At 35.0% G+C, this 24,864-nt stretch overlaps 1 protein-coding gene across 3 annotated transcripts in view; it reads left to right on the forward strand.

Moving 5' to 3' along the window:
• Impbeta11 (importin beta11) overlaps nucleotides 1-24,864 on the forward strand; it is a 212,103-nt gene that overhangs the window by 87,090 nt on the left and 100,149 nt on the right. For 2 of the 3 annotated variants that reach the window (XM_069833446.1, XM_069833448.1), the window contains 3 exons: nucleotides 3,351-3,391; nucleotides 12,649-12,831; nucleotides 15,399-15,731. In XM_069833446.1, the coding sequence (XP_069689547.1) occupies nucleotides 3,351-3,391; nucleotides 12,649-12,831; nucleotides 15,399-15,731 (557 nt within the window). The remainder of the gene's footprint in view (nucleotides 1-3,350; nucleotides 3,392-12,648; nucleotides 12,832-15,398; nucleotides 15,732-24,864) is intronic. The other variant, XM_069833447.1, reaches the window with a different exon arrangement.

The following is a 24,864-nucleotide window of genomic DNA, read 5'->3' on the forward strand; positions in this document are numbered from 1 at the left end:
ATTAGGCTTAATTATAGTAAAGAAAAAGGAAATAATCTTCAATATTAATATGAGTACTAAATTACGTATGAAGAGATATAGATATGCTTATGTTGTATTATTGCCAGATTTGTAGCCTGCTGTATTTCCTCTTTCCTCTGGAGAAATAAACAGTACAGGATTGCTGTAGGCCTGCAAGGAAGTCTGAACATTTGAGCATACTTTCTCACTTACAGTTTTTCAAGTGAGAATGCCCACGTGTCAGACAGTGCAGTAAGACTGCAATATTCAATTTTTTTCTCCCGAAAATGAAGGCACTGTTTCTGTCTCATTAACAAAGTGAATTTATACACATCTTAAGTGAATGACGAAATTATACAAGTGTCATTTTATTTCACATGTTAGTGATTCCAAGATTTACTGATTTTTGAAGTGAAAGAAGTAATACAAATTGGAATAAAGATGACTTGAGTAAGATGGTAACGCAGAATTCCTGCACGGAAATATCGTATGTACTTCGGTACATCATAATAATATGATATGCGTGAGTAATCACTAAAGCCCGAATTTCTAAACACAATCAAACAGTCAAATAAACAAGCAAATAAGCACGAAAAATGGAGAAAATAAGCAAAAACGAATACACGGAAACAGTAAAATAAGCAGGAAAAATGGTGAAAATTAGTACCAAAATAAGCAAAAACGAATACACGGAAATATGACGATAAATTGTTTCGTAGAACTCTTACCTTATTGAAGGCTATTGCGGTATACAAGGAAGGACATCCTGAGATTTTCCTTTGTGAAGCTCCTGCGTTTGTCAGTGAAAAATGATTTGTACAGTGAAAATGTTCTTTTGATGGAATGTTGGAACCCGCTAATGCTAAACAGAAGTCTTTGAAAAATGTATCACTAGAACTCGAGTATTGCTTTCAATCAGTTGCTGGTTTAACTTAGATTTATTCTTAAACCTCTCCTTATGCTGCGTTGTATTAATATGCTGCACAATGTCGAATTTTTTCTTCACAGAATCACTCTTTTCACACACCAAACAAAATAAGACACTGCTGTCCTCGCTGAAAATATTACTTCCAAACTCATTTAAGCATTTGCATAAGAATATTGATTGAGAGGTTTTTGTGGGTGGCATTCCTTAACTACAACAGCAGCAATCACACACCCCTTACTGAAACAACGTCTTTTGCACAACTTACACACTGCAACTTGAAACTCGAGGATTCACAATCCACGCACATGACATCATTCCAATTACGTGATAAGTGTGATAACTGATTGACCTGCCTAGTCGCAGAAGCTTGTCAGGGAATCCCAAGGTTCTCTCCTAATTAGAACTACACGGTATTATTTCACAATATTCTGGGTCATACCTTAGCATTGCTTTCTTATGCATTCGACTGAAGTTAATTTTTTATTACCCAATAAAAAAAAAAGGGAATCGATGATAAATGACGGCTGGGAATGAAATATGTACTTTTAAAATTACAGTTTTGTGTAAAGCACTGTTTTAATCAAAAATCGTAAAATAAGTAAGCAAAACTGTTTTCCTACGAAATAAGCATTTGTAAGCACTACCAAACATAGTTAAAACTGCTTATCTTATCTGTGTCTTACGAAGTATAACCTTTCTGCTTACCTTTAAAAGTGTAGAAAAGAATATGCATTTTGCTTAGAAATCCGGGCTTTAGTAATCACTTAGTGATTCAAGATGGTACTCATCCCGTCAGATCCCGACAACTTATCACTCGTAATGAGTGCACCTCTATACATAGTGTGTTGGATATTGTGCCACTGTCACATATTGTGATACTGTACATGAGGATAGGTCACCAAAGGGAAAACTGAGAGGTAGAACTTAAACTGAAGGGATTCGATCCGGCATTGGAACTGGAATCCAGTGTGGCTTAGTGGATAAAGCGTCAGTATGTAGAGCTGAAAACCTGGGTTCGAGTCCTGTTGCCAGAGAGAATTTTTGTGTGTTCTGTCCATCCTTCATCACATTAAGTAAGAGTATTTAAACATTACACACAATGATGAAACAGGTTACTCACACTGCCCCCTACAGTGATTGACATTTTCTTTGTTTTTGCTCTGTCTTTCACTTACGCACCATGTGTTAACACCATCCTACTGCCAGCAGACTATTGGCTTAGGTTGTATGCCTTCTTATTCTAAAAGCCTTGTTTGTTGAAACTATATTCGGTATTTTCTTCGGGACATTATGCTTAATGTTTCATCCTGTCTATCAATATTCTTCAAAATGAACTAATTGGTATGCCATTCACTTTGCTAGCCTTCTTTCTTTCTTTTTAAACTGTTGATGAAAACATTTTTTTTTTTTTTTTTTTGCGTTTTTCTTATGAAATCATGTATGTAAATACTCGTAAAAGAGTAAGGTAACAGTGTGGTTTCTCCCAACCAAATAATTTTCAATACTATATTAAATATAAAATTTCACAGCTTTGGCCATGTGACTCAACACAAATCATGACATACATATGTATGAATACAATACAGACTATACTGTGTGATCCAGGTATATTTTTGTAAGCATAGACTAAACCAGACAGCTGCTTTGTTTTCTCAAAATTATGGGGCAGTGATATTTGGAATGTGATAGCAGGACTCACACACTGGGTTGTGGAGTGAGGGACAAATATAAAAATATGTGGCATCGTCTATAGCATCGGTCATTTCAGTACTATTGTATTTCCGTTTGATACTTTTGGAGCTTATTTAATTATTTTCGTTCTTTCTCGTTTTATATTGTCATCCTTGTTGGTCTCAGTTACAATACTGATTGTTGACCCGATGTTTGCAGGCTCGAACATAGCTGAAAGGAATGGTTTTTTTCTCAAAGGTCGATAAAATCCTTAGTATGGGTGAAAATTAAAGCTCTGAATCCCATGTTGTAAATTTACAGCACGTGAAAGAATTCTGCCCCTGATTGAGGATTTGCAGGCAACATTTTTCTGTCATTTCTCGCTCACATTAAACTTCAACACTATACTCCTTTTCATGTGATTTAGTTCATGGAGGTCATGGCTTTTTAGCTGTTCCAAACAAAATGAACCTTTCACACTTAAGTAACGTTGCCTAGCTGTAATATTAAGACTCATTCACTGTCAGTTTTGCTAAGTTAAATATTATATGTGCTCAGACAAAATATTGTAGCCACGAAGATGATATGTATGAACTGAATCACGTGAAAAACATAAATGGCCTCTGCAGTTAAAGGTGTCATTAAATAAAATACTACTGTTATCGTTCAACTTTGTTTTATTGGAAGCAAGTAAACAATGTGAATTTGATCAAAGACCTGGATAATGTGTATTTATATATTTCTTTTTCAGCTACTGATGAAGGGGGAGAATCTTGGAAGTATAGTCTTAGGGTATGTATATTAAACAACATTTCTAGTTTGTAGTTTGGTGTGACATAAATGCAAAACATACATATACCGCTACAATTAATATAAGGCTATTATAAAGTTACTGACATAGTTGAAATGTGGAGAACTTAGTACGAAAAATGAGTTAATTTTACTTACTTTACAATAAAAATACGAGGCACACATCTAATAATTGAGTTAAGAAGTTACAGTACAACAATGTTACAACATGAGTATTCCAGAAGTATATCAATATTTCCAGTAATTTCCGTTCAGAAATCAATATAACAATGTTACAGTACGAGTATTTCAGAAGTATATGAATTCTTATCAAATCCTTATTTTAGGTGTCTAGATAATAATGTAACATATAACATAACATATATATTATTACCTATACATTAATCATGTACAAAGATAATAACAGGAAAGTACATAACATAATAGAAACTTGCAACAAGTTACATCAAAATGTAAAGTTTACATTTGAAAAAGAACAAAATTCTATAAATTTTCTTGACATTACAGTTACTAGACACAAAACCAAATTCATTTATATGTACAAAGATAATAACAGGAAAGTACATAACATAATAGAAACTTCCAACAAGTTACATCAAAATGTAAAGTTTACATTTGAAAAAGAACAAAACAATTCTATAAATTTTCTTGACATTACAGTTACTAGACACAAAACCAAATTCATTTACAAAATATACAGAAAACGAACTAGTACAAAGCATTGTATTCATACTGATTCAGCTCACCCTTATTCACATAAAGATAAAACATGTTGAAAGGTTATACAGTGACTTCATTTTGATGCATGGCTGGTTGACGAGGATCTGCTTGGTCTTGCGCTGTGCTGCTTGTAAACGGTCATGTCCCCCTTCACTCTCCTGTCTCTTAGTGTGCCCCTTTAAATCAGTTGAAGCGAAGTCTTTGTGCTGTATGGAAGTTGATACGTGTTTCAATGTTTCAGTGTGTTTCTACAGTGTGTTAGTACTCTTATAATATTGGACTTTGTTGTAATCTCATTGAGTATTTCCTCTGCAAGAACACAGTGATTTACTTTGGTTTCTTATCAAGAACGAAACCCGTTTGCCTAAATCTATTCACAAGATTACAAACCATTTCTATTAGTGAGGCGCACAAACAGCAGAGAATCTGTTTATAAATCGCCATCTCACTTCTCTACAAGAGTTTTTCACATAGGAATCACACATAAAGATTCTGTATTCTAAAGTATACTGACTTTTTGGCATTATAACAGCACTAACACACTGTAGAAAAACACTGAAACACGTATCAACTTCCGTACAGCACAAAGACTTCGCTTTAACTGATTTAGTGGGCACACGGAGACGGAAGAGTGAAGGGACATAACTGGTTACAAGCAGTGCAGTGCAAGGCCAAGAAAATCACTGCCTACTGGCCACACGTCCAAATAAAGACACTGTATATGTATATTTATAATGTTTAAAATTAATACTGTACATTGAACATGTATGTAGGAATTACATACAATAGAAAATTTCATCCAAAGGATTGGTATTAGGAAAGATACTCATTATACTAACAAAGTTCCCTAGTTCAATGGCAATTCCTATACCTTATGGCAGGAATTCAGTATAACATGAGTCTCCACTAAGAAACTTTAGCTTACTACCAATATTTGATATTAGGATTTTGACCTCATGACACCACATTCCCAGTGTTTTAACTGCAAAAACAACAAAAGTACAATTTTCGATAATATGTTCATATTTATTCCTTTTATTGATTCTGCAGCTGAGCTTGAAATATGTGGTAGATAGGAAATGGCTAGGATATCGAAACAAGTAGAGAGATTTTTCTTTACTCCATGAAACTAAAGTTAAACCATCAGGGTGCTTACTGTCAGAGCAACTAATACCATTGGGTTCTAAGATAGTTGGAATAGGAATAGACATTAATGCTCTTTTAATAATGTCATTTATTGACAAATGTCTTGAAAATTGTCCTCCACTCTTAGGACAACTTAAAGCAGGTCAGCCGTAAACATCGGCAACCAAACCACATATGCATTTATGGGACTGGCAGATCTTGCACTCAAGTTATAAGCCTACTTCAGTTTTAAAGGAGGTGGTATCCATAAGTATGCCATTAGTGACCGAAGAAATAGTCTTAAGCCAAGAGCCCTCTTCCTTTTCTTGTGGAACAAAATGGCGAGCTCATCATTGTCAGATGGGCGTGATAGAATAAGAGAATCAAGAATGTGACAGATGTTTATCATATTCTAATTTCTTTGTTCAAACAGAGAAGCTGTGGATTTAAGCTGTTGGTCATAGCATTTCAATGATCAATTACCTCTGACAAATGGCAGCTCTCTATCTTATCACCATATGCAGAGAAATGAGACTATAAAGTCAGCTACACTATAGGCAGAAGCAAGAAAAGCAGGAATGTGGATATTGTTTAACTTTCGAGTTCCAAGGTCTTCAAATTTAATTGGTAAATACGCCGAAAGTCCTCTTATTGTCCTCCGGTGGTATGTTGAATAGAGATTCAAGATAGCTTGTGAAATTATCTGCTTGAGGAGGAAAAGAAGGAAATAGTCGGAGAGGAGTCCACAGGAAAATTAACCTTGGGAATGAATAAACAGTTTTTAATAAGAAATATACTACTTGGGAATTAATATCCAACAGACCAGCATGATCATCATTTCAATTCCATTTTTCATAATTTTCATAAACTACAGCATCCTCCTTCTCAGTGCAGAAGTAAATTTCACATTTATTGGATTTATTTCCAGACCAATGGAGTTTCAGGCATTTACAATTTTTTTTATCTCTATAAGAACAGTATGTGGATCATCTCAGAGGATTCCGTCATCCAGATATAATAGGTTGGGAAGATTTTTCAGTTCTGTGATAACAGAATGGAGCATGAGACTAAAAGCAAAGGACCTGCAGGATCTCCTTGCTGGGCTCCAGTTTGAGTAGCAATAATGTTGGAGCTGTAATATAAGTTAGAAGAGTTTCTACAAGCCTGCCACATGAAGGTAGAAAGTTCTGTAACTTTTTCCTTTATTGCTTGTAACGTAGAGTCTCTCAAAATGTTGTTAAAAGGATTTTTAAAACCAGTCTTAAGTAGTATTTTACTTGTATTCTCATTAATTTTCAGGAAAGAGCGTACATTCTTTAGATGTATACAAACCAAGCTGTTGAGAATGGAGATGCTCGTTAATTTGCTCTCTTACTGATATGCAAGACAATTTAGAAATCAGCCTTCGAAAAATATTGCCAATAGCAATGGGTGATAACTACCCCTCTCTTCTGGAGGATGATCAGTGCAGTCCCATATAAATTCGGGCAAATTTCTCTAATTGTCCTGTTAAAATGGAATTGCTGAATTGTGTGATTACTTGCAGTAGTCTTTTGCATGCATATAGATGTAAGGTCTTTTAAGTGCTGTGGACAGATGCCATCAAACCCAGAAACCAAACCATTAAGAATGTCTTTTCCAATTCTGATGACACTTTTAAGACAAGGGTCATCAGTATTAGGAGAAACTGGAATGCCAAAGTTCTTGATGGAGGAAGATTTTTTCAAATAAACATTCAAATGTGGCATGATAGCAGTTTGCTATTCCACATATATGCAGCTCCTCGTATATTCCCATTTCATAGGTACTTTAGTTTCAATGCAACGTGATTTTAGAAGGTATGGTATTCTTTACAACCAGAGGGGAAGTCAATTTAAATTCTCTTAAATTTTCTTTTATTTTAGACACTAAAGATGTATCTTTCCTTTTAGATTCCAGGAACTCTAAGAACAATGTATGCAAACAGCACAAGATTTTATATTCTAAAGAATTTTGTGAAATGTACCTCTGAGTCAACTGCGTGAGTTTGTCTGCAGTAAAAGGCACGAACTTCTTTTGGAGTTTGTTTCAGAACCCTTACATTATTCCTAAATGTTGAAAGCTTAACCTGAAATGACTATATTGAAGGCTTAATGAAAATATTGTCATTACCAGTAAAGGGATAATTCGAGTGGGCTGTTGTCCAATGGATTCGCACCACCTTCATCCTTTGAAGACCTTTGCATCATGACAACCACAGAGAGGACACGAAAGATATTCAGCACTAATGTCTTGAAGACAAGGAGCTTCGCTATGTGAAACTCACGATGGACATACTCACTTGAAATTCAATTCACCTAAAGCCGTGATTTCTTCATTACACAAATTCAAATATCATCCTTGAAACCAAAGATTACATCTATTACAAGAAATTTGTGCTTCATCTGCTGAACTTTTAGAGCTGCTACAGAGAGGCATGAGATATATTTTCCTGCATTGTATTCCATTCATCTAGTAAACTTTTGCTCATTAAAGCCCTAACTTCGAAGGAGTATCCATGAATTTTAATCGCAGATATTATATTAAACAAAAAAAAATATATATATTTAATAGAAGTAACACAAACAAGAACTTCTCAACTTGTTGAGATTATGTTCTTAGTAAAAAAAAAATATATATGATATTCACATTTCTGCTATGTGGAAAAATAAAGAAGGCTATAGTACATGTTTAAGAAATGTCAATTTATTTCATAAATCACTTTGCTGAAAATGCTGCTGACAATTCCATGGCTGCAAAAGGGTATCTGTCGGATACAGGGGGGAGAGCCATTAATCCTTCCCATTGAAGGCTTTAAGGAACCAACCTGGACAAATACCCAATGTTCCATCCATACCTTCCCGTGGTGCAGCTGTTAGTAAGCATAATTTTACGAGCTGAACTAAAGGGAGGGGCTACTCATCCATTAGCACTGGTCAGCTTGATGAGTTATTGACTGAATTTGGTATAATTTTCCTCTATCCAAAACCTAATTCCCTCTTTACCCTTTCTTATCCAGTCCTCTGACTGAACTCTTACTTTCTTCGACCCCGACGGCATTAGAGCATTCGAGGCCTAGGGGTTCATTTCCCTTTCCTTCCTCCTCTTTCTACTTTTCTGTTCCTAGTGCTGACCTGCTATGGCACTAAAATAGTCTTCCAGTGGCTTAAGGAGGGAAAGCTGGTGATCAACAAGATTTCCCAGCTAGGTCCAATGGACCGTCGACCAACAGCAGGTGTGGTCCTCCAGACATTCTGGTGGTTGTGTGTGAATGAAGTAGCCACCAAAACGTTAAAATATGGTGTTCACTTAAATCAGCTACAGCTTGCCATTTAACTCCAATATGAAATGAGTACCATTAAGGTAAAATTATCCGGAGGTAAAATAGTCCTCCAATCAGATCTCCGGGCAGGGACTACTTTAATGGTACAGAATCAACTAAACATCTTACAATGGAATGCTGGCGGTATAACATGAGCCAAGAAGACTGAACAAGCCAATATACTCTCAGATAATAATATAGATATCTTCCTTATTCAAGAAGCAAACCTTAATGGTGACCAATTAAAATATTTTAATTTTAAAGGTTTTAATATGAAACTGTTACCCAAAGGTAGACAGATCAGTAATGGAATTCTCGCAGGTACATCAAAGAAATTAATTATAAATTTTCAAATCATAAAAGAAATGGATAATCAAGACAAATTAGAACTAATAAAAATTGAAGTATGGAAAAATCAACAACATTTCAAAATCTACAGTGCCTATAACCCACCTAATAATCCCCTTGATCTAACTTTGTTTGATATACAACCTAAAACTATCATAATTGGTGACTTTAATGCCCACTCCCAACTTTGGGGCTACGATAATGTAAACCAACCTAGAAAAATGATCATGGACCTCCTAAATACTACAACCGCAGAACTTGTCTACAGAAAAGAAGATCCCTCTACTTTCATTCACTATTCTGGTTCTGGTACAAATCCAGACTTATTACTAGTAACATCAGATATACATCACGAAACCAAGAAAAAAATAATTGAAGACCCTGGATCTGGCCATAGAGTCATCATTGCTTCTATCCATCTCCACCAAAACCAAAGACAGGAACCCTACAATAACAAAACAAAATGGAACTTTAAGAAAGTGAATTGGAAACTATTTACAACAGAACTCGACGAACACCTCAAGGTCAACACACCACTAATGGAAAATACGAACTCAGATAGATTGAACAAATATTTCTGTGAATCTCTTCTTAAAATTGCAAAAAAGCACATTCCACGAGGAAAACCAAAAAAATACACCCATTCTGGATAGAAAACCTGAATTTATTGAAACAAGATAGAGATAAAGCAAGAACCAAAGCAGAACATAGCAAAACACCAGAAGATACTCAAGATTGGAGGAAGAAGAGTGCCATTCTTAAAAAAGCAGTCATAACAGCAAAAAAGAACAGTTTCAATAAATTTATTGAAAATATTAATTACAGAACTGATAGCGCTAAAACATATAAATTTCTGAAGAATATTTCCAATACACAGGAAAATACTAGCCAACCTATTATTCATAATAACAAAACACTAACAGATAGTAGAGATATAGCAAACGCATTTAATAAACACTACTCAAACTCTCACAGATTACATCACAATACCAAAAAAACTGACAAATTTATCAAAAGAGAGTTACATAAAAATAATAAAAACAATATTACTAGTACAAAACCTGAAATATTTCATCAAAATTTTACTTCCAAAGAATTAACTCTAGCTATACAAAATTTAAAAACCAAGAAATCTCCTGGCCCCGACAACATTCATTCGGAATTTTTGAAACATCTGGGGGAAAAAGCCAAGTCTGTACTTTTATCCATTTTCAATTTATCATGGAACACCTCAATTCCTGCAGCTTGGAAAAAAAGCAATCATTGTACCAATTCACAAAAAAGGGAAACCTGCTCATGATGTTAATAGTTATCGACCAATAGCACTATTAAGCATGATAGCAAAACAGATTAACTTGGTATTTAGAATCCCAAAATCTTTTATCACCAAGACAAGCCGGTTTTCGACAACTACGCTCTACCAATGAACAAGTCATACGCCTTGGCCAAGAAATAAAAGACAGTTTTAACAAGAAAGAAGATACCTTGGCAATATTTATTGACTTTCAGTTAGCATATGACTCTGTTTGGAGAAATAAATTATTACTAAAACTCCAAAAATTAGGTATCTCCAGCAATATGTTCAGATGGATATCAGAATAGAATTCCTTAGTCAAAGATTCATTGCCACTAAATTCAATAACTCATTTTCTAGTTACAGACAAACATATCGAGGTCTACCTCAAGACGCTGTCCTCAGCACAACTTTATTTAATATTTATATAAATGACTTACCCTCCCTATTAGAGGAATCAAACATGAACACAACACTATTTGCAGATGATATAGTTTTGTGGACTTCCGGATCTTACAGACATAGAAACAAAATTCAAAATTCTGCTCTTAAAGCTCTAACTCAACTACATGAATGGAATACATCAAATTTGATGGCACTCAATTTAAGCAAAAGTAACTACCAAATATTTTCACTTGGTAAAAAAGAAAGAGAATTCAATATCCAATACAATGGCCAACACCTTCCTAGGACTTATGAATCCAAATATCTTGGAGTTATTTTCGATAGTAAGTTAACATGGAGCAACCATTTGAAATACATTTCTGAAAAAGCTCGTAAAAGATTCTCCCTTCTAAAAAGACTAGCAGGAAAGAAATGGGGATGCTGTAGGAATACTTTGAACACTACATACAAAATGTTTATACAGCCAGTGCTGACTACTGCGGAGAAATTTTAATTACTTCACCTTCCATAAACGAAATAGAATATGTTCAAAACTAAGCTCTCAGACTCATTACTGGTGGAATCAAAACAATTCCAATAGATTCTGTGAGATTCCTCACTAATATTAACAGCATCAAAATGACAATGGAAGAAAAAGCACTGATTCAATATGAAAAACTTATCAGATTACCAGAAAACAATTGGCATTCATACAGTCCTCTCTGTAGATTGAAAACTCAAAAAAAGTTTCATATCCATTGTTCAAGAATTAAAACAGAAAATCAATATCCCGAATTTAAAAGAAAACTTACAAATTAAACCAAACCCTTTAACTCTATTAAATATAGAATATAATCTAAATTTAACAGAAGAAATACTGAAATCAGAAGTAAACACTGAAATACTGAAACAATTGTCTTTAGAGACAATTAATATTAGGTACCCTCCACAAAATTGGCTTCATTTATACACTGATGGATCCTTGATCTCCAGAGAACAAGGTGCCTGTACAGGTGTTACATGCAGTCTCTTCTCACTTTATAGATCTCTTGGGTATGGAACAACAAGTTCTGATAGTGAAATCATTGCAATAAGTGAATGTCTCAGGAATCTTTTATGCCACATCAATAAATTTAGGAATGCAGTTATATTGTAAGACTCCAAAGCAGCTATTCTATCAATCGTCTCTAAACACACACCTTCATCTCAAACAGCAGAAATAACTAAAATGCTCTCTCAATTAATATCACTCAATAAAAGAATTGTATTCCAATGGATGCCATCCCATTGTAGAATCCTGGGAAACAAGAATGTGGATGCTTTAGCAAAGAAGGGCAGCACTGCTACTTACAGACCTGTTACTAAATCTACGTATTACTCTGTGAAGAGATTTATTAAATCTGCATACTTAGACTTCAACAAACAAAATTTGGTAACTCAATCCCAAGGGAAAAAATGGAACTCTCTGCATCAAAATCCACAGTTAATTCCCGATTTACCACGAAAATCGTCTGTAGCTGCATTTAGATTGGCAACAGGCCATGATTGTTTGGCCAAACACCTGCATAGAATTGGAATATATCAGTCCCCTAACTGCCCATTGTGCAACTCAAACCAAGAAATGGATTCGGAACACCTCAAAATCTGTGCTTCAGTGGCTGGTCATGATAATATCTTTGAAAAATATTGGAGTGCAAGAGGTCAAATGACTTTATTGTCAAACGCCTGGCATTAGAAAACAACAACATTTCCATGGAATAAGAACAAACCAGTCTTAATACAAAGAAACTAAAATTCGTCTGGGAGATATTTTCATAGACATTCAGATGCGTACTTACATTTAATAGGGTTATTACATGTATAGAAAAGGTATTTAAGAAATGAGTTTCTTTCTAGCTATTTTGTATAACTTCATTTGTCACACTTATCACACATGCTAGAATTGTCATTTTCAAAATATTTACGTACCGGTACTTAAATTATGTGATCAAAGTTTAATAAAATTTGTTTTATTTTTTTTTTTTGCAGCCCTGCACAGAATCATTGTTCCTTGCCTTGTTCCATGAGTTCCGTGTTACGTTGTCACCAGTTCTACTTGAAATGATTCAGAATAATCATGCATTGGTATCACCATCTGATTTGAATGCTATTCTCAGGAAAGATGCCGTTTACAATGCAGTTGGTCTGGCAGCATTTGACCTCTATGATGAAGTATGGCTTGTTCTTTTAATTTTGTACATATTGCTGCATTGCATGTAGTAATACTAAAGCTTACTCTTCCGTACACTGTTGTTTGTCTTATTCTCTTTGTTGTTATTTATTTTGTCTGTTAGCATTTTTAACATTTTTATTTTTTAATATTGTTATATTTTATTTATTTTGTCGTTTTCTTTCTTTTTATTTTAGACTTCCATTCGTCCTACTTCTTTTTTGATTCTTTGTATAGTAAAACTTAATTTATACGTTTTTATTTGAGTCTGAAGAAGAAACGTATAAGTGAGAAAAACATAATTGAAATGGCATTTAATTACATCCGAAATACCATTAATAAATTATATTAATAACATGTGATTATTAAAAAAAAAGTCACTTACAAACACACTTCCTCTTTCTTCCACTCATTGGAATTCAGAAACTAATCAGCAACCTTCTCGTCATATTAGGTTGAGTCTACTGTCAAAATATTTTCAGTTTGGAGGGGTGTTAGGATAGTTTGTATTCAGTGCGTCATAGCTTTGAACCAAGATTCTCATTGTTAAAAATGTTCCATTTCTTGCCTCAACACATACTTCTCTCCCTTCTCTGAATTGTTTCTCCTACTGGAGCATAACTAATTCAGTGAAACTAGCACATGCAGAGACAAGAATGAACAGCTTCGAATTTCCAGGAATTTCAAAGCCGCCCAAATCTTAACAATAAACACATATTGTACCGCATTTACGTGATTATAATACACACCTTTTTTTATGTTACAAGATATGGTGCGAAACAACTGACAGAAACATTTATTGCGAATTCGTGTTTTCTCATGTCCATTTTTGACAACAATCACTAATAAGAATAATATTTTTAACTATTAGAATGACTTGATAACATTTATTTTTTTATTGAGATGTTATGAATACAGTTCCCAACAACTGCGCGTCTTTGATTAAACCAAAAGAATTTACCAATAATTACTGATGAAAGAGTAGTCTGTTATTGTCAATCAGTGTTCTGACATCAACTCAGACTTAATGACCAGAAGTTTCAGTTCTAATACTGCAAATGAGGATGAATGATGTATAGCTAGATTTGAAGATGGGTACTACTAAGCTGAAACTTATCAATTAGGTATTTACAAAGTTTACGTTTAACACGTGAAAAAATATATTCCTAAGTGATATAGTGTTAAAAGTTGTGTAATCAAGATGTATAAGCTAGAGGTAAGGGTGCCTTTATAACCTGTCTTGATAATAGGCCTATAATTTTAATCTTGAGTGGTTTTTATCTCAGGTGCATATTATGTTCGCCAGTTTTTTTTTTCTGGATTTCAGGATAAAAAATTGTGTGTTTATTATATTCGATGGCATATTCACGTTCTTACATTTTTGCGGCAAACCTAAGCAAAATTTTGTTGTAACATATAAATGAAGTTTTGACCTCTCAGGGTTTAAAATACGACCTTGTAAGTGTAAAAAACACATAAGTGAAAAATGTATAACTGAAATGAATTAACATGGAAAGTATAGGAACTATGCCTGGATTAAAAAAAAAAAGCATATAAGAAACATATAGATGAAGTTTTACTGTATTTGTTCCATTTTTTTTCCTTCCTATTCATGTGGTTTTCTTTGATTAGTAGAGAGCGTTCCAGTGATAAGTACCGGTTTATTCTTCGACTCTGGGCTGCATGGTGCCTGAGTGACTGCCAGCAACCGGGCCCTTAAACTCATGGCGCTTCACTGAATTAAACCTTAAATGCATACTTGCTAACTATAATATGTTGTATTTAACATTAATAATTATTATATGTTATATTAATTACAGAATTTTGTACTCACTCTTATGACAGTAACTGCTGGAAATGCTGACCGTTAGATTTTTATTTGTGGGGAACACTAAAAAATAGAGTGTATGCAAATAATCCTTGCACAGTTGAACAACTGAAAGATAACATTCATGGCGCAATTAGACAAATCAGTGCAGTGGAGCTCATGAATGTGAACAATGATTTTTTAAAATGATATGAACTCTGTATAGCTTAAAATGATCAACGCTTCCAGCAGCTACTGTCATGAGGGTGAGTACAAAATTCTGTAATTAATGTACTATGTAATAATTAATGTTAACTACAACATACTATGGTTAGTAAGTACGCATGTAAGTTTTAATTCGGTAAAGCACCGTGAGTTCAAGAGCCCAGTTGTCTGCAGTTGCTCAAGCACTGTGCTGCCCAGCACCCGAAGAATAAACTGGTACTTATTGCTGGAACACTCTGTATATTAACTTTAGTTAATTTATTAACTTAACTATTTTTTTAATTATTTTGTGTCTTCCCCATCCTCTCATGACAGAGTACTTATGTTCTGAAGTTTGGGAAAGATAAGGTGGTCATAGCATGACTAATAAACTGCCAATTCAAAAGTGTGTGCATGATAAAACACTGTGGAGTTGAGAATATTGAATTTAGCAAAAATTATGTAACAAACTTTTTGCCGTGTATAATATAAAAGCATAAAAACACTTTTTATGTTTTAATGTTGCAATATCTTTCATATTAACTTTTATAACTGCAGGTGAACTTCGACCAGTGGTTTTCTACAACTCTGACACAAGAACTCAAAGTGAAAGATGACAATTACCGTGTTATTCGACGACGTGTAGTGTGGCTAATTGGACAGTGGACAGGAGTGAAATTGTCACCAGAATTGCGTCCTGCCTTATATGCAGCAACATTGCCATTACTGCAAGGAGATGAGGATATGGCTGTTAGACTTACTGCCTCAAATACACTGAAACTTGCTATTGATGACTTCGAGTTCAACACTGATCAGTTCTTGCCATTCCTGGAACCTTCATTTGCTCTTTTGTTTACTTTATTGAAGGAAGCTCATGAATGTGATACTAAGGTATGTTGGAATGCAGTGATTAATACAATTCTGCAGTTTAAATGCTGTTGGAAGTGGCATGTGAAAGCGAGTGATCACTTACAGCAATCTGCATGGCTAGTACTAACAGAGTATTACGAATTTGTTTATTTGTGTTATTGTATAAACTCATATTATAATACAAATATCTGCACACATCAGAAGAAATGTTGAAAGTGTTTGCCCTTTGTTCTCAAACAGGCTGAACTGAAATTTGACTGAACAAATTTCGGAACAGTGACCGAAGCTCATTATGCTGGTTGGGAGCAACATTCATTCATATGCATTGTTTCAATTCCTCCAACATGTGAGAATTGTTACTGTACATTTCATTTTTAAGATTTCCTCAAAGACAAAAGTCACAAGAATTAGATCTGTTGATGCCAAGAGTCTCACATCATAACTTATCAGTCTGTCATGAAATCCCTGATGTGAAACACCCGCTGAATTTTGTGCAATATATGCTGTAGCCTGTCCAACTTGCTTGAATTACTCATGAAATTTTTCTTTTTCTTCAAAAAATGGATTCAAATGTAATTAGACTTTGTTCTCTTAAAAAAAATAAATAAATAGAGTCCTCTTATTTTTGAAGCACTTAACCATACCAAATATTGACTTATTTTATCTGAAAGTATACATTGAGAAGTAATGTTTGGGTTCTTCACTGCTCCAGTATCTGTTGTTTTGAGAATTAACATAACTTATTGATGGAACCATGCTACATCACTGAAGAAAGTTAACTATGTCAATATAACCATCACCTACTTTCTGTGAAAACCAGTAACATAAATTACCTAATTCTCCTCTTAAAACCAGCTTATTTAATTTCATGTACGGGTTAAATATTTTGTAGAAAAACTGCAAGTAACAATCCGGCTCTTGGTTGAGTTATTCATAGACTTCAGTTATCGCTATTGTTAATGACACATCATTGGGTCCAAAGGTCAGCTTACATGTGTCATATCGAATCTTTTGTAGAAATAAATGGACACATTTGTACTTGTGCAATTGTTGTTAAATATCATCATAAAATGGCACACAAATAAGTAGCATTGCACTTCAAGTATTTATGAATGCCTATTAACAAATTCGGCCCATTAATTTGGCAGCGATTTCAGGAAACATTCACAGGTGATAACGTTCCAAGTTTTAAAATGTTCCATAGCTTTGTAAATTAATGTTATGTGACTGCAAGTGTTACAGATAAATGCAGAAGGCAATATACTTTCCTCACCAAGGAAAATTTTGTTTGCATTGGCTATCTCTTGGGAAATCATTTAAAACATTGTTTCACCATCTGCAAGAAATTGACATATCTTACAGTTTTGTGCGAATTGCTACACAGCTGTTGAAGTTAAAACCCTACAAATTGATAGTGGTGCAAGAACTACCACCCAGTAATTCTGTAATAAGGCATTAGTTTTGTCAGTGGATATTAATAGAGTGCATGACAGCAAAATTGAACCTAGTCTCCTTCTGTTTTCGGACAAGACTTACCTATTTCTGACTTTTTTTTTTTTTTTCGAAATAGGCAAGTAAAAAATATGGGTGAGCAGCTTATTCGAAATGAAGTTGGCAGTAATATTGGATTTTCTTCCCATGCAACTCCTAAAGTGGTGTAATGCCATCATTTTCTCGCGCAGGTTTTCAATTGTTAAATGGCATTTGGATTAGCAATATATGTGTCAGAATCAAGTTCAAGTGATAAGTGTATAGTTTGTACGTCTTTTATTTTCAATTCTGAAAATGAGTACCAGTATGAGATTGCGATCCTTTACTTGCAGTGAAAAACTTAAAATTATTATAAAAAATACAGAGGAATGAAAATTGTGATGTGTTCTATTGTGTAAATGGCCGATTAAGTAAGACAACTGGCATGTGTGCAGTAGGGTGGAGTGAAAATTTATGATTTTTCGCTTTTTGTTAGAAATCGAAAACGTTTGGCTATGCAAAAGTTGTTGCATTTTATGCCTTACATAACCTGAAAATTTTATGAAACTCGAGTGCTATCTTGAGGTGCCACAGTGGCCTTAAAATTTTAAAATATTACAAAAAATTGTCTCCTTTTATTATCATTTTTTTTTATTTTGTTATATTTTAATAAATTTACATCTCAGATTGAATATTTTGAGATGCCACAAGACCATAGAGTTCTCATTATTTTTTATTAAAATTGGTTATTCGATTTTAAAACTATAACTTTGATTTGTAATTATGTATTACTTTTTTTAACCGATTTTCTTTTGTTGCTTCATGTTTTATGTAATTCAGTCATTTTTAATTGAGTTAAAATGGCGACCAATCAACAACTCGTGGAAAGGATTTCTATCTGTTATTTGGAGTTGAGCGTCATTCAACATGGATGTTTTACCCACCTATGAAGCCATTATTAGACAATATTTGCAAGCACGATGTGATATTAAAATCAATGTACAACAGAAGGAACCAACATTTTCTGAAGTAGTTGGAATTGTTATACCACGACTCCAGGAATTTTGAAGAAAAGCTTCTGTGCGAACTCTTTCGAAGGAAAGAATCACTGAAATAGTTCGTGACTATCATAAAAAATATCGTAATCTTCTAGAACCATACAAACAAAAATCTATAGTTCCGAGTTACATGAAACAGCAGAATTTAAAGCTAATTCAAAAAACTATTTGATATTGCGGCTGTAAATGCAACACATTTGAAAGATGTTTTTGTGAAAAATCAAGAAAAGTTAGCTATGCTAACTAATACAAGGGAAGCTATCCGGAAACTAGTTTTTTCTCGTATACTTACGACCAGAGTCAAACAAACCAGCAAGAATGTAAGAACGCAAGAACATAAGAATGCAAAAACATAAGAAAATTTATGGTACTCAAGCTGAACTTCCATGTTTTGGACTATTATGAAACTAAAAGTCATGAAAGCTACATCAGTACTGGACCACCCTTAACTCAGTCGATCTGCCAAGAAGATATCAAGAACCATATCAATGATAATGAGCCACTGACAATTCCAAAGTTCTTATGTCATACACAAGCAGTAGAACAGTGTGTTCGTTTAGTGTGTGTTCAGCAGTTTGTGAACCACAAAGGGATGGGTACATCAGGGCTAGACTGAAATCTGTCATGCCTCATTTCAACATAAAAACTGAATATCATATTTAATATAATCAGAGTTAATAGTTTTTACAGTTTATTTGTTATTCACTTACTCTCACAACTACATTTAAGAACCGTAATGTATTTGTTCTCTGACGTGAGGATAATTGTTTTTCATGTTCATAAATTAGTTTTAATTTAAATAAATAACTTTTCTTTTCAAAAATGAGTTCATATTGTTTCAACTACAACCAGTTAACCAATAGAAATTTGTATCATGTTCGTGATTTCTTAACATTTTTATAAAAATCCAGATTTTCAATGTTCTTCTAGCATTTGGAAGTTCAGTTTCAGAGAAGATATATATATATTTTTTTTACTATTTAACTTCCACTGACATTATTAAAATCCAAGATACATGAAATTTGAAATGATTAATAAATGTAAAAAATTAAAATAATAATAATGGAAGATATAATCTTTGGGGCTCTTGTGACACCTGAAGATATGACTCCATTTAATAAATTTAGCAGGTAAATACTCTCATAATGCATCAACTTTTGCACGTCCAAGCTTTTTGATATAAGTAAAAAAAAAATTTTTTATCCACATAGAATGTGTTTGAAATGCATCCTGTCTAAAGATAAAATTTATTTATTAATTATTAACTGAACTGTATTTGTGTTTAGTTGTTTTTTAATTTGTCGTGAATATATTTCTCGAAAGTTTTATTTCTGTATTTTATTTTTCTTTTGTCTTTTTTTTAAAAAATGGGGTACACAACTTATCGAGGGTGTGGAATATTCGAGAAAATACAGTAGTTTTTGGCTTGTATTTTCGAGGGACGGATCCTTACACTTTGGCTTTCTTTGGTCCATTGTATAAGGCTGACAGCCTGGGTGGCATTCATGAATCTGACACTGGCAGATGGGCCAGTCTGCCTGCTGACAGAGACAAATCTCATGCTCATACGATAAGCCCCAGGTCCTTTCTATATCAGCATCAGAATTCCGTACTACCCCAAAGTCTTCACCCTAGCCTGTTTTTAACTATTGCATATTATAGATGAAATAAAGGGAAGATGGAAAGTGTTAGTGAATTGATAGAAGGAAACAGGAGTACCAAAGAAAACACTCTGCTCTGCAATTTCTGCTTTTTATACCACAAATTCCATCATAACTTGGCCAGAGATCGAACCCAGACTGCCTGGATGGAAAACCAGCCCAGATGAGGCTAAGACTTGGTTTCATCTCCATGGGGATCTAAATACTCAAAACAACAGATATTGAAGTCCAGAGAAACCCAGCCTCTCATGAAGAACCCCTCCATAATGTGAAAATAGGAGTATGATGCACTATGAGTGGTGAGAGGGTAATAGGCTCAATATTTTTTAAACAAACTGTTAATGCCGAGATTTACATGGAAATTATTTTATGTTCTATTATTTGTGAGTTAATTGTGAGGGAGTGTGCTTTTGTCTTTTTCAACGGAACATTTTCTGTGACAATGCATTCAGCTGGCTATTCTATAGACAGAGTTCATGAAGTATTCGAGGATAGAATCAGTATAGCCAAGCTGTTGTAACTATACACTTGACAATTGTTATTTAGATCGGCAACTCTTCCATGAAAAAATTGAAGAATGCGGTGCGGTAGCCTTCCAAACCAAAGTAACATTTTCTATCAGCTGCTTTTGCTGCTATGTAAAGCAATCTTACCTCAGAAGCCAGAAGGAAGTAAGTCGAAAATCTACATTAGATATGGTGACATGAATGTTTCACTTTGCATACAGCTTTCTGACTTCTTTTGAATATCGAAATATATACGCAACTGTTCATCCCTGAAATTTGGGAATACCAACATCAAAACAAGCATGAACTACTATATAGTAGAACCATAACATAAAATCCATGCTTTGGTGCTTACTTCCTTTTGTCTTCTGGCACAAGCACTGCTTGTGTTATCAGTTTACTGTATGCTATGTTACATGCTGTCACTAGCATTTGCGTTATTTGTGTGTTGGTGTTCTAAATAATTTTTAGTGTTGGTTAGAAAAGTGCATAAAAAGGTGTTATAATTCACGTAGTGAGAATCCTTTTTGTAAAGCCATAGCATTAAACAGTCAGGCATCAGAATTGGTGGAAAAGACTGGTCAACTGTTGTGTTTTGGTTACTTTGGCATTATCACATCTTTTGCTACCAACATTAAGCAAAACTGTCAGTGCATAGTTACAGTGGCTTGAGTATAGGAATGTGTGGGTCCCCTCTTGATCTTCCGACCTAACCCCTTGTGACTTTTTATTTCTGGAGAACTGCTAAAGATGGTGTACAGAAATAATTCATGTATCCAGGAAGAACTGAAAATACGAGTAGCATCCAGCTAAACATCACCTCCATTTCTCAACAGGAACTGTAGCAAGTAATTAGTAATTTCTTAAACAGGTTTGACAAATGTTTGGAACAATGCAGATCATTTCAGCATGTTTTTTCTTAATTTGGGTAAGCAAGTGATGTTTTACTGTGAACTGCTTATATTTGGTAATATTTTACATTAATAGTTTGTGGTATGTGAAATTACTGATTTTGTGCTGTGTACTACTGTACAACATACACACTGCACAATCAGACCCTACAAACAACTCAGTCAAGAGTCAGGTTGCTGCATTGCAGTTTTTCTGCAAACACCCAATACTGTAGTTGTTTTCCATGCAATGCTTTTTGAAATGTTTGCTTCCTGAGCTAACTTTTCTGGAGACTTACATGAAGAATTTTTAGCATCTTTATTTTGTCATAATTTTGTTACTCTTAGTACAGCATACTCTTGGCAGTGTTTTCTACTCATAGATAGCTTATTTCCACCGGATTTTGAAAATAAAAAACTGGGACACCCTTATGCGATACTAAATTACTGATGAAATTAGCCATAAAAACTAAACAATTATCATTATTTTATCCTTTTGATGTAGCCCTTACTCACTTTTAGTTGAAAAAAATAATCTTACATTATTTTTCCACATAGTAGATTGATACCCTTCCCCAGTGATGCTCTAATAGTTACATAGCTTCCTGGAAAAAGGGTTGTTCAATATCTGCAGATCACTGGTTTATGGACTGTATGGCTTCATTATTGGATGACAATATCTTTCCACACAGATGTTCTTTGAGTTTTGGGAATAGCCTGAAGTTGCTGAACGCCAGATTTGGTAAATAGGGTGGATGGTCCAGCAATTCAAATCCTGTTGTTGAAATTGCAGCCATTGCAACTAAAGACTTGTGACTTAGAGAATTGTTTTGGTGGAAAAGAACCTTTCACCTCAACTTGCCACGACATTTCTCCTTGATAGCATCCTGCAATTTTTCAATTGAATTTGCGTAATAAAGGCCTGTTATTGTGGCTTCTTTCTTTGGTGGAAAAGAACCTTTCACCTCAACTTGCCACGACATTTCTCCTTGATAGCATTCTGCAATTTTTCAATTGAATTTGCATAATAAAGGCCTGTTATTGTGGCTTCTTTCTGCAAATAGTGTGTTAGAATAACATCTTGCATATCCCAAAAAACAGAGAACAAAACCTTGCCTGCTGATGGCTGCACCTTGAATTTTTTAGGGGTCGGTGAATCTTATGTTTCCACTCCATACTTCGAATTTTGGTTTCAGGGTCATAGTGATGAACCTATGTCTTATCTGTAGTCACATATCGTCCAATAATTTTTTTCTTTTTTGTTAGCTTTAAAATTAGTTAAATGTTGCTTACAGAGCACTGCTCTTTGTCTTTTTGCGTCTGTGTCAACATTCGAGGCACCCACCTTACAGGTATTTTTTCATGCTCAATTTGTTTACCAAAATATTGTGCACACTATGATAGGAGAAGCTTGTTTCCTCTGCTATATCCCTGATGGTAATTTGTGACAGTTCTCGAAAGGTCATCACCATGTTCATCTTTACATGATGTTCTCTCACCTTTAAGCATAAGATATAGTAGATTCTCCCAAGGTACCTGTCATAACTTGGTGAATTTGAGAGACATTCCCTTCTTTTGCACGTATTTAATCACAGCTCTTTGCTCGACAGGCTCCATTTCTCTACTCATGCAGCACCTCTGGCCACTCGAACACCTACAATGAGCCAACACAGACATGTACAGACTTTCAACTTGGCATGTAGCCATAACACATTTCAGCCATTTGTGTGCCACAAAATAGAAATTTTAGTTCAACTAGAAATACTGTATATCAGAGATACAGCATAGGGATCAACCTTGTATATTTTACCATGTTGCATATGTAACATACAACTGAATGAATGATTGACCACACTGTGTCAAACTTCAGTGTTCTCATGTAAAAGCATTGTTTATCTTGAAATTTCAGCGTTGTTTTATTTGACCTGCTTGAGTCCAATCAGTGTGTGCAGTAGAGGACTGCTTGAATTACTGTCAACATAAGTGCAGCATTGACTCTTTTGTCCTTCATTGATTTCTTGGTGAATGGTATATTTCAGAATATACACTAATGTTTGTGGGAATTGCTACATCAAGAAGGATACATGTGACTGAAATGAAATTGGTATCACAGATTAGGTACATGATAATACACAAATGATTAGAATTACATACCTGTACATGATCTGTGACCGTGAGATTTCAGTATGGTGTGAAGCATCCGTGCACTGCAATCAGAGCCTCTGAGCTTCATGGCATGTAATCAGAGAGGGCCTAGATATGTTTCTGAGGAATCTCCCTCCATGCACTTTGTATGCCAGTCCACGAAGTGTCAAGAGTGGGTGCTGGAGGACCATGACGAACAAGTTGCCGACCAACCATATCCCAGACATGTTCGATGGGCGACATGTCTGGCGAACTTGCAGGCCAGGGAAGCAGTGATACCCATCGTTTTTCGAAGAAGGCTTGCACAATCCACGCCGCATGTGGCCGGACATTGTCCTGCTGAAATATGGCATTGTGGAGTTGCCTGAAGGAGGGGCAGTCCTTGGACTTTAAAAACCTTCCTAATGTAGCAGTTGCTGTTCATATTGCCCTGAATATTTAAGAGGCGAGATCGCATATTGTATCCAATGGCACCCCAAACTATCACACTAGGCATTTGTCCGCTATGCCGCTCAACAATGCAGGCTCTTAGTGTTCACCATGGTAGTGTCTACCACGTATGTGGCCGTCATTGTAAGACAAGTTGAAGTGGAACTCATCCGAAAACACTACATTTTACCACTCAGCATGCTAGTGACAGCATTCACGTGCCCTTTGCAGTCTGAGGTATTGGTGGTTTCTGGACAATGGAAGCCGATTCAACGGCATGTGAGCCACTAGTTCAGCCCTCAAAAGACAGTGAAAGTACTCCAATGTCGACTCAACACTGTGAATGAAGCTGTACTGTCTGTCACGGCTATGCAGACAAGATAGTGGTCATCCTGTGCTGTTGTTACATTACATGGTCCAGTACCCGCTCGTCTCTGCGTATGACCCTCTTCTATCCACTGGTTCCACTGGCTGTAGCAGTATGCCCTGTGCGAGCCGAAATGTTACGGTATGACAAACCTGCTTCCCAGAGACCAACCATTCTGCCTCATTTGAACTCAATCATGTGCTGATATTGCATCCTTCCACATCGACGAAGCATACCTGCACTAGCTTTCACGTTTCCACTTCGTTTGGAAGCTCTGCACTGACTGAGCAAGGCATAACACTGACCTTGCTGGTGACACAAGAGACGTCACTGTTGGGCCTATGTATACGCTATCTCTCTGGAAACATAATCTTTTATTGGTGGTATACTGTTCTACACATCTCCCGAGTTTGGAGTCATTCTGGCTATTCTTTCTAGGTGTTGCACTTTTTACAAACAGTAGTGTAATAGTTCCGTTGTGTAAATGTGTTGTTACATGATCATTTTTTAAAATTACATTCTTATTTTGAGCTTTTATTTATTTTAATAATATTGGTCATATTTTATTTGTTAGTGCCTGATACGTATTGAACGAGTTCTGGGTTATTTCTTTATTACAGTGCGTAAT

This window comes from Periplaneta americana, chromosome 8, assembly GCF_040183065.1.
Source record: "Periplaneta americana isolate PAMFEO1 chromosome 8, P.americana_PAMFEO1_priV1, whole genome shotgun sequence".
Classification (NCBI taxonomy): Eukaryota; Metazoa; Arthropoda; class Insecta; order Blattodea; family Blattidae; genus Periplaneta; species Periplaneta americana.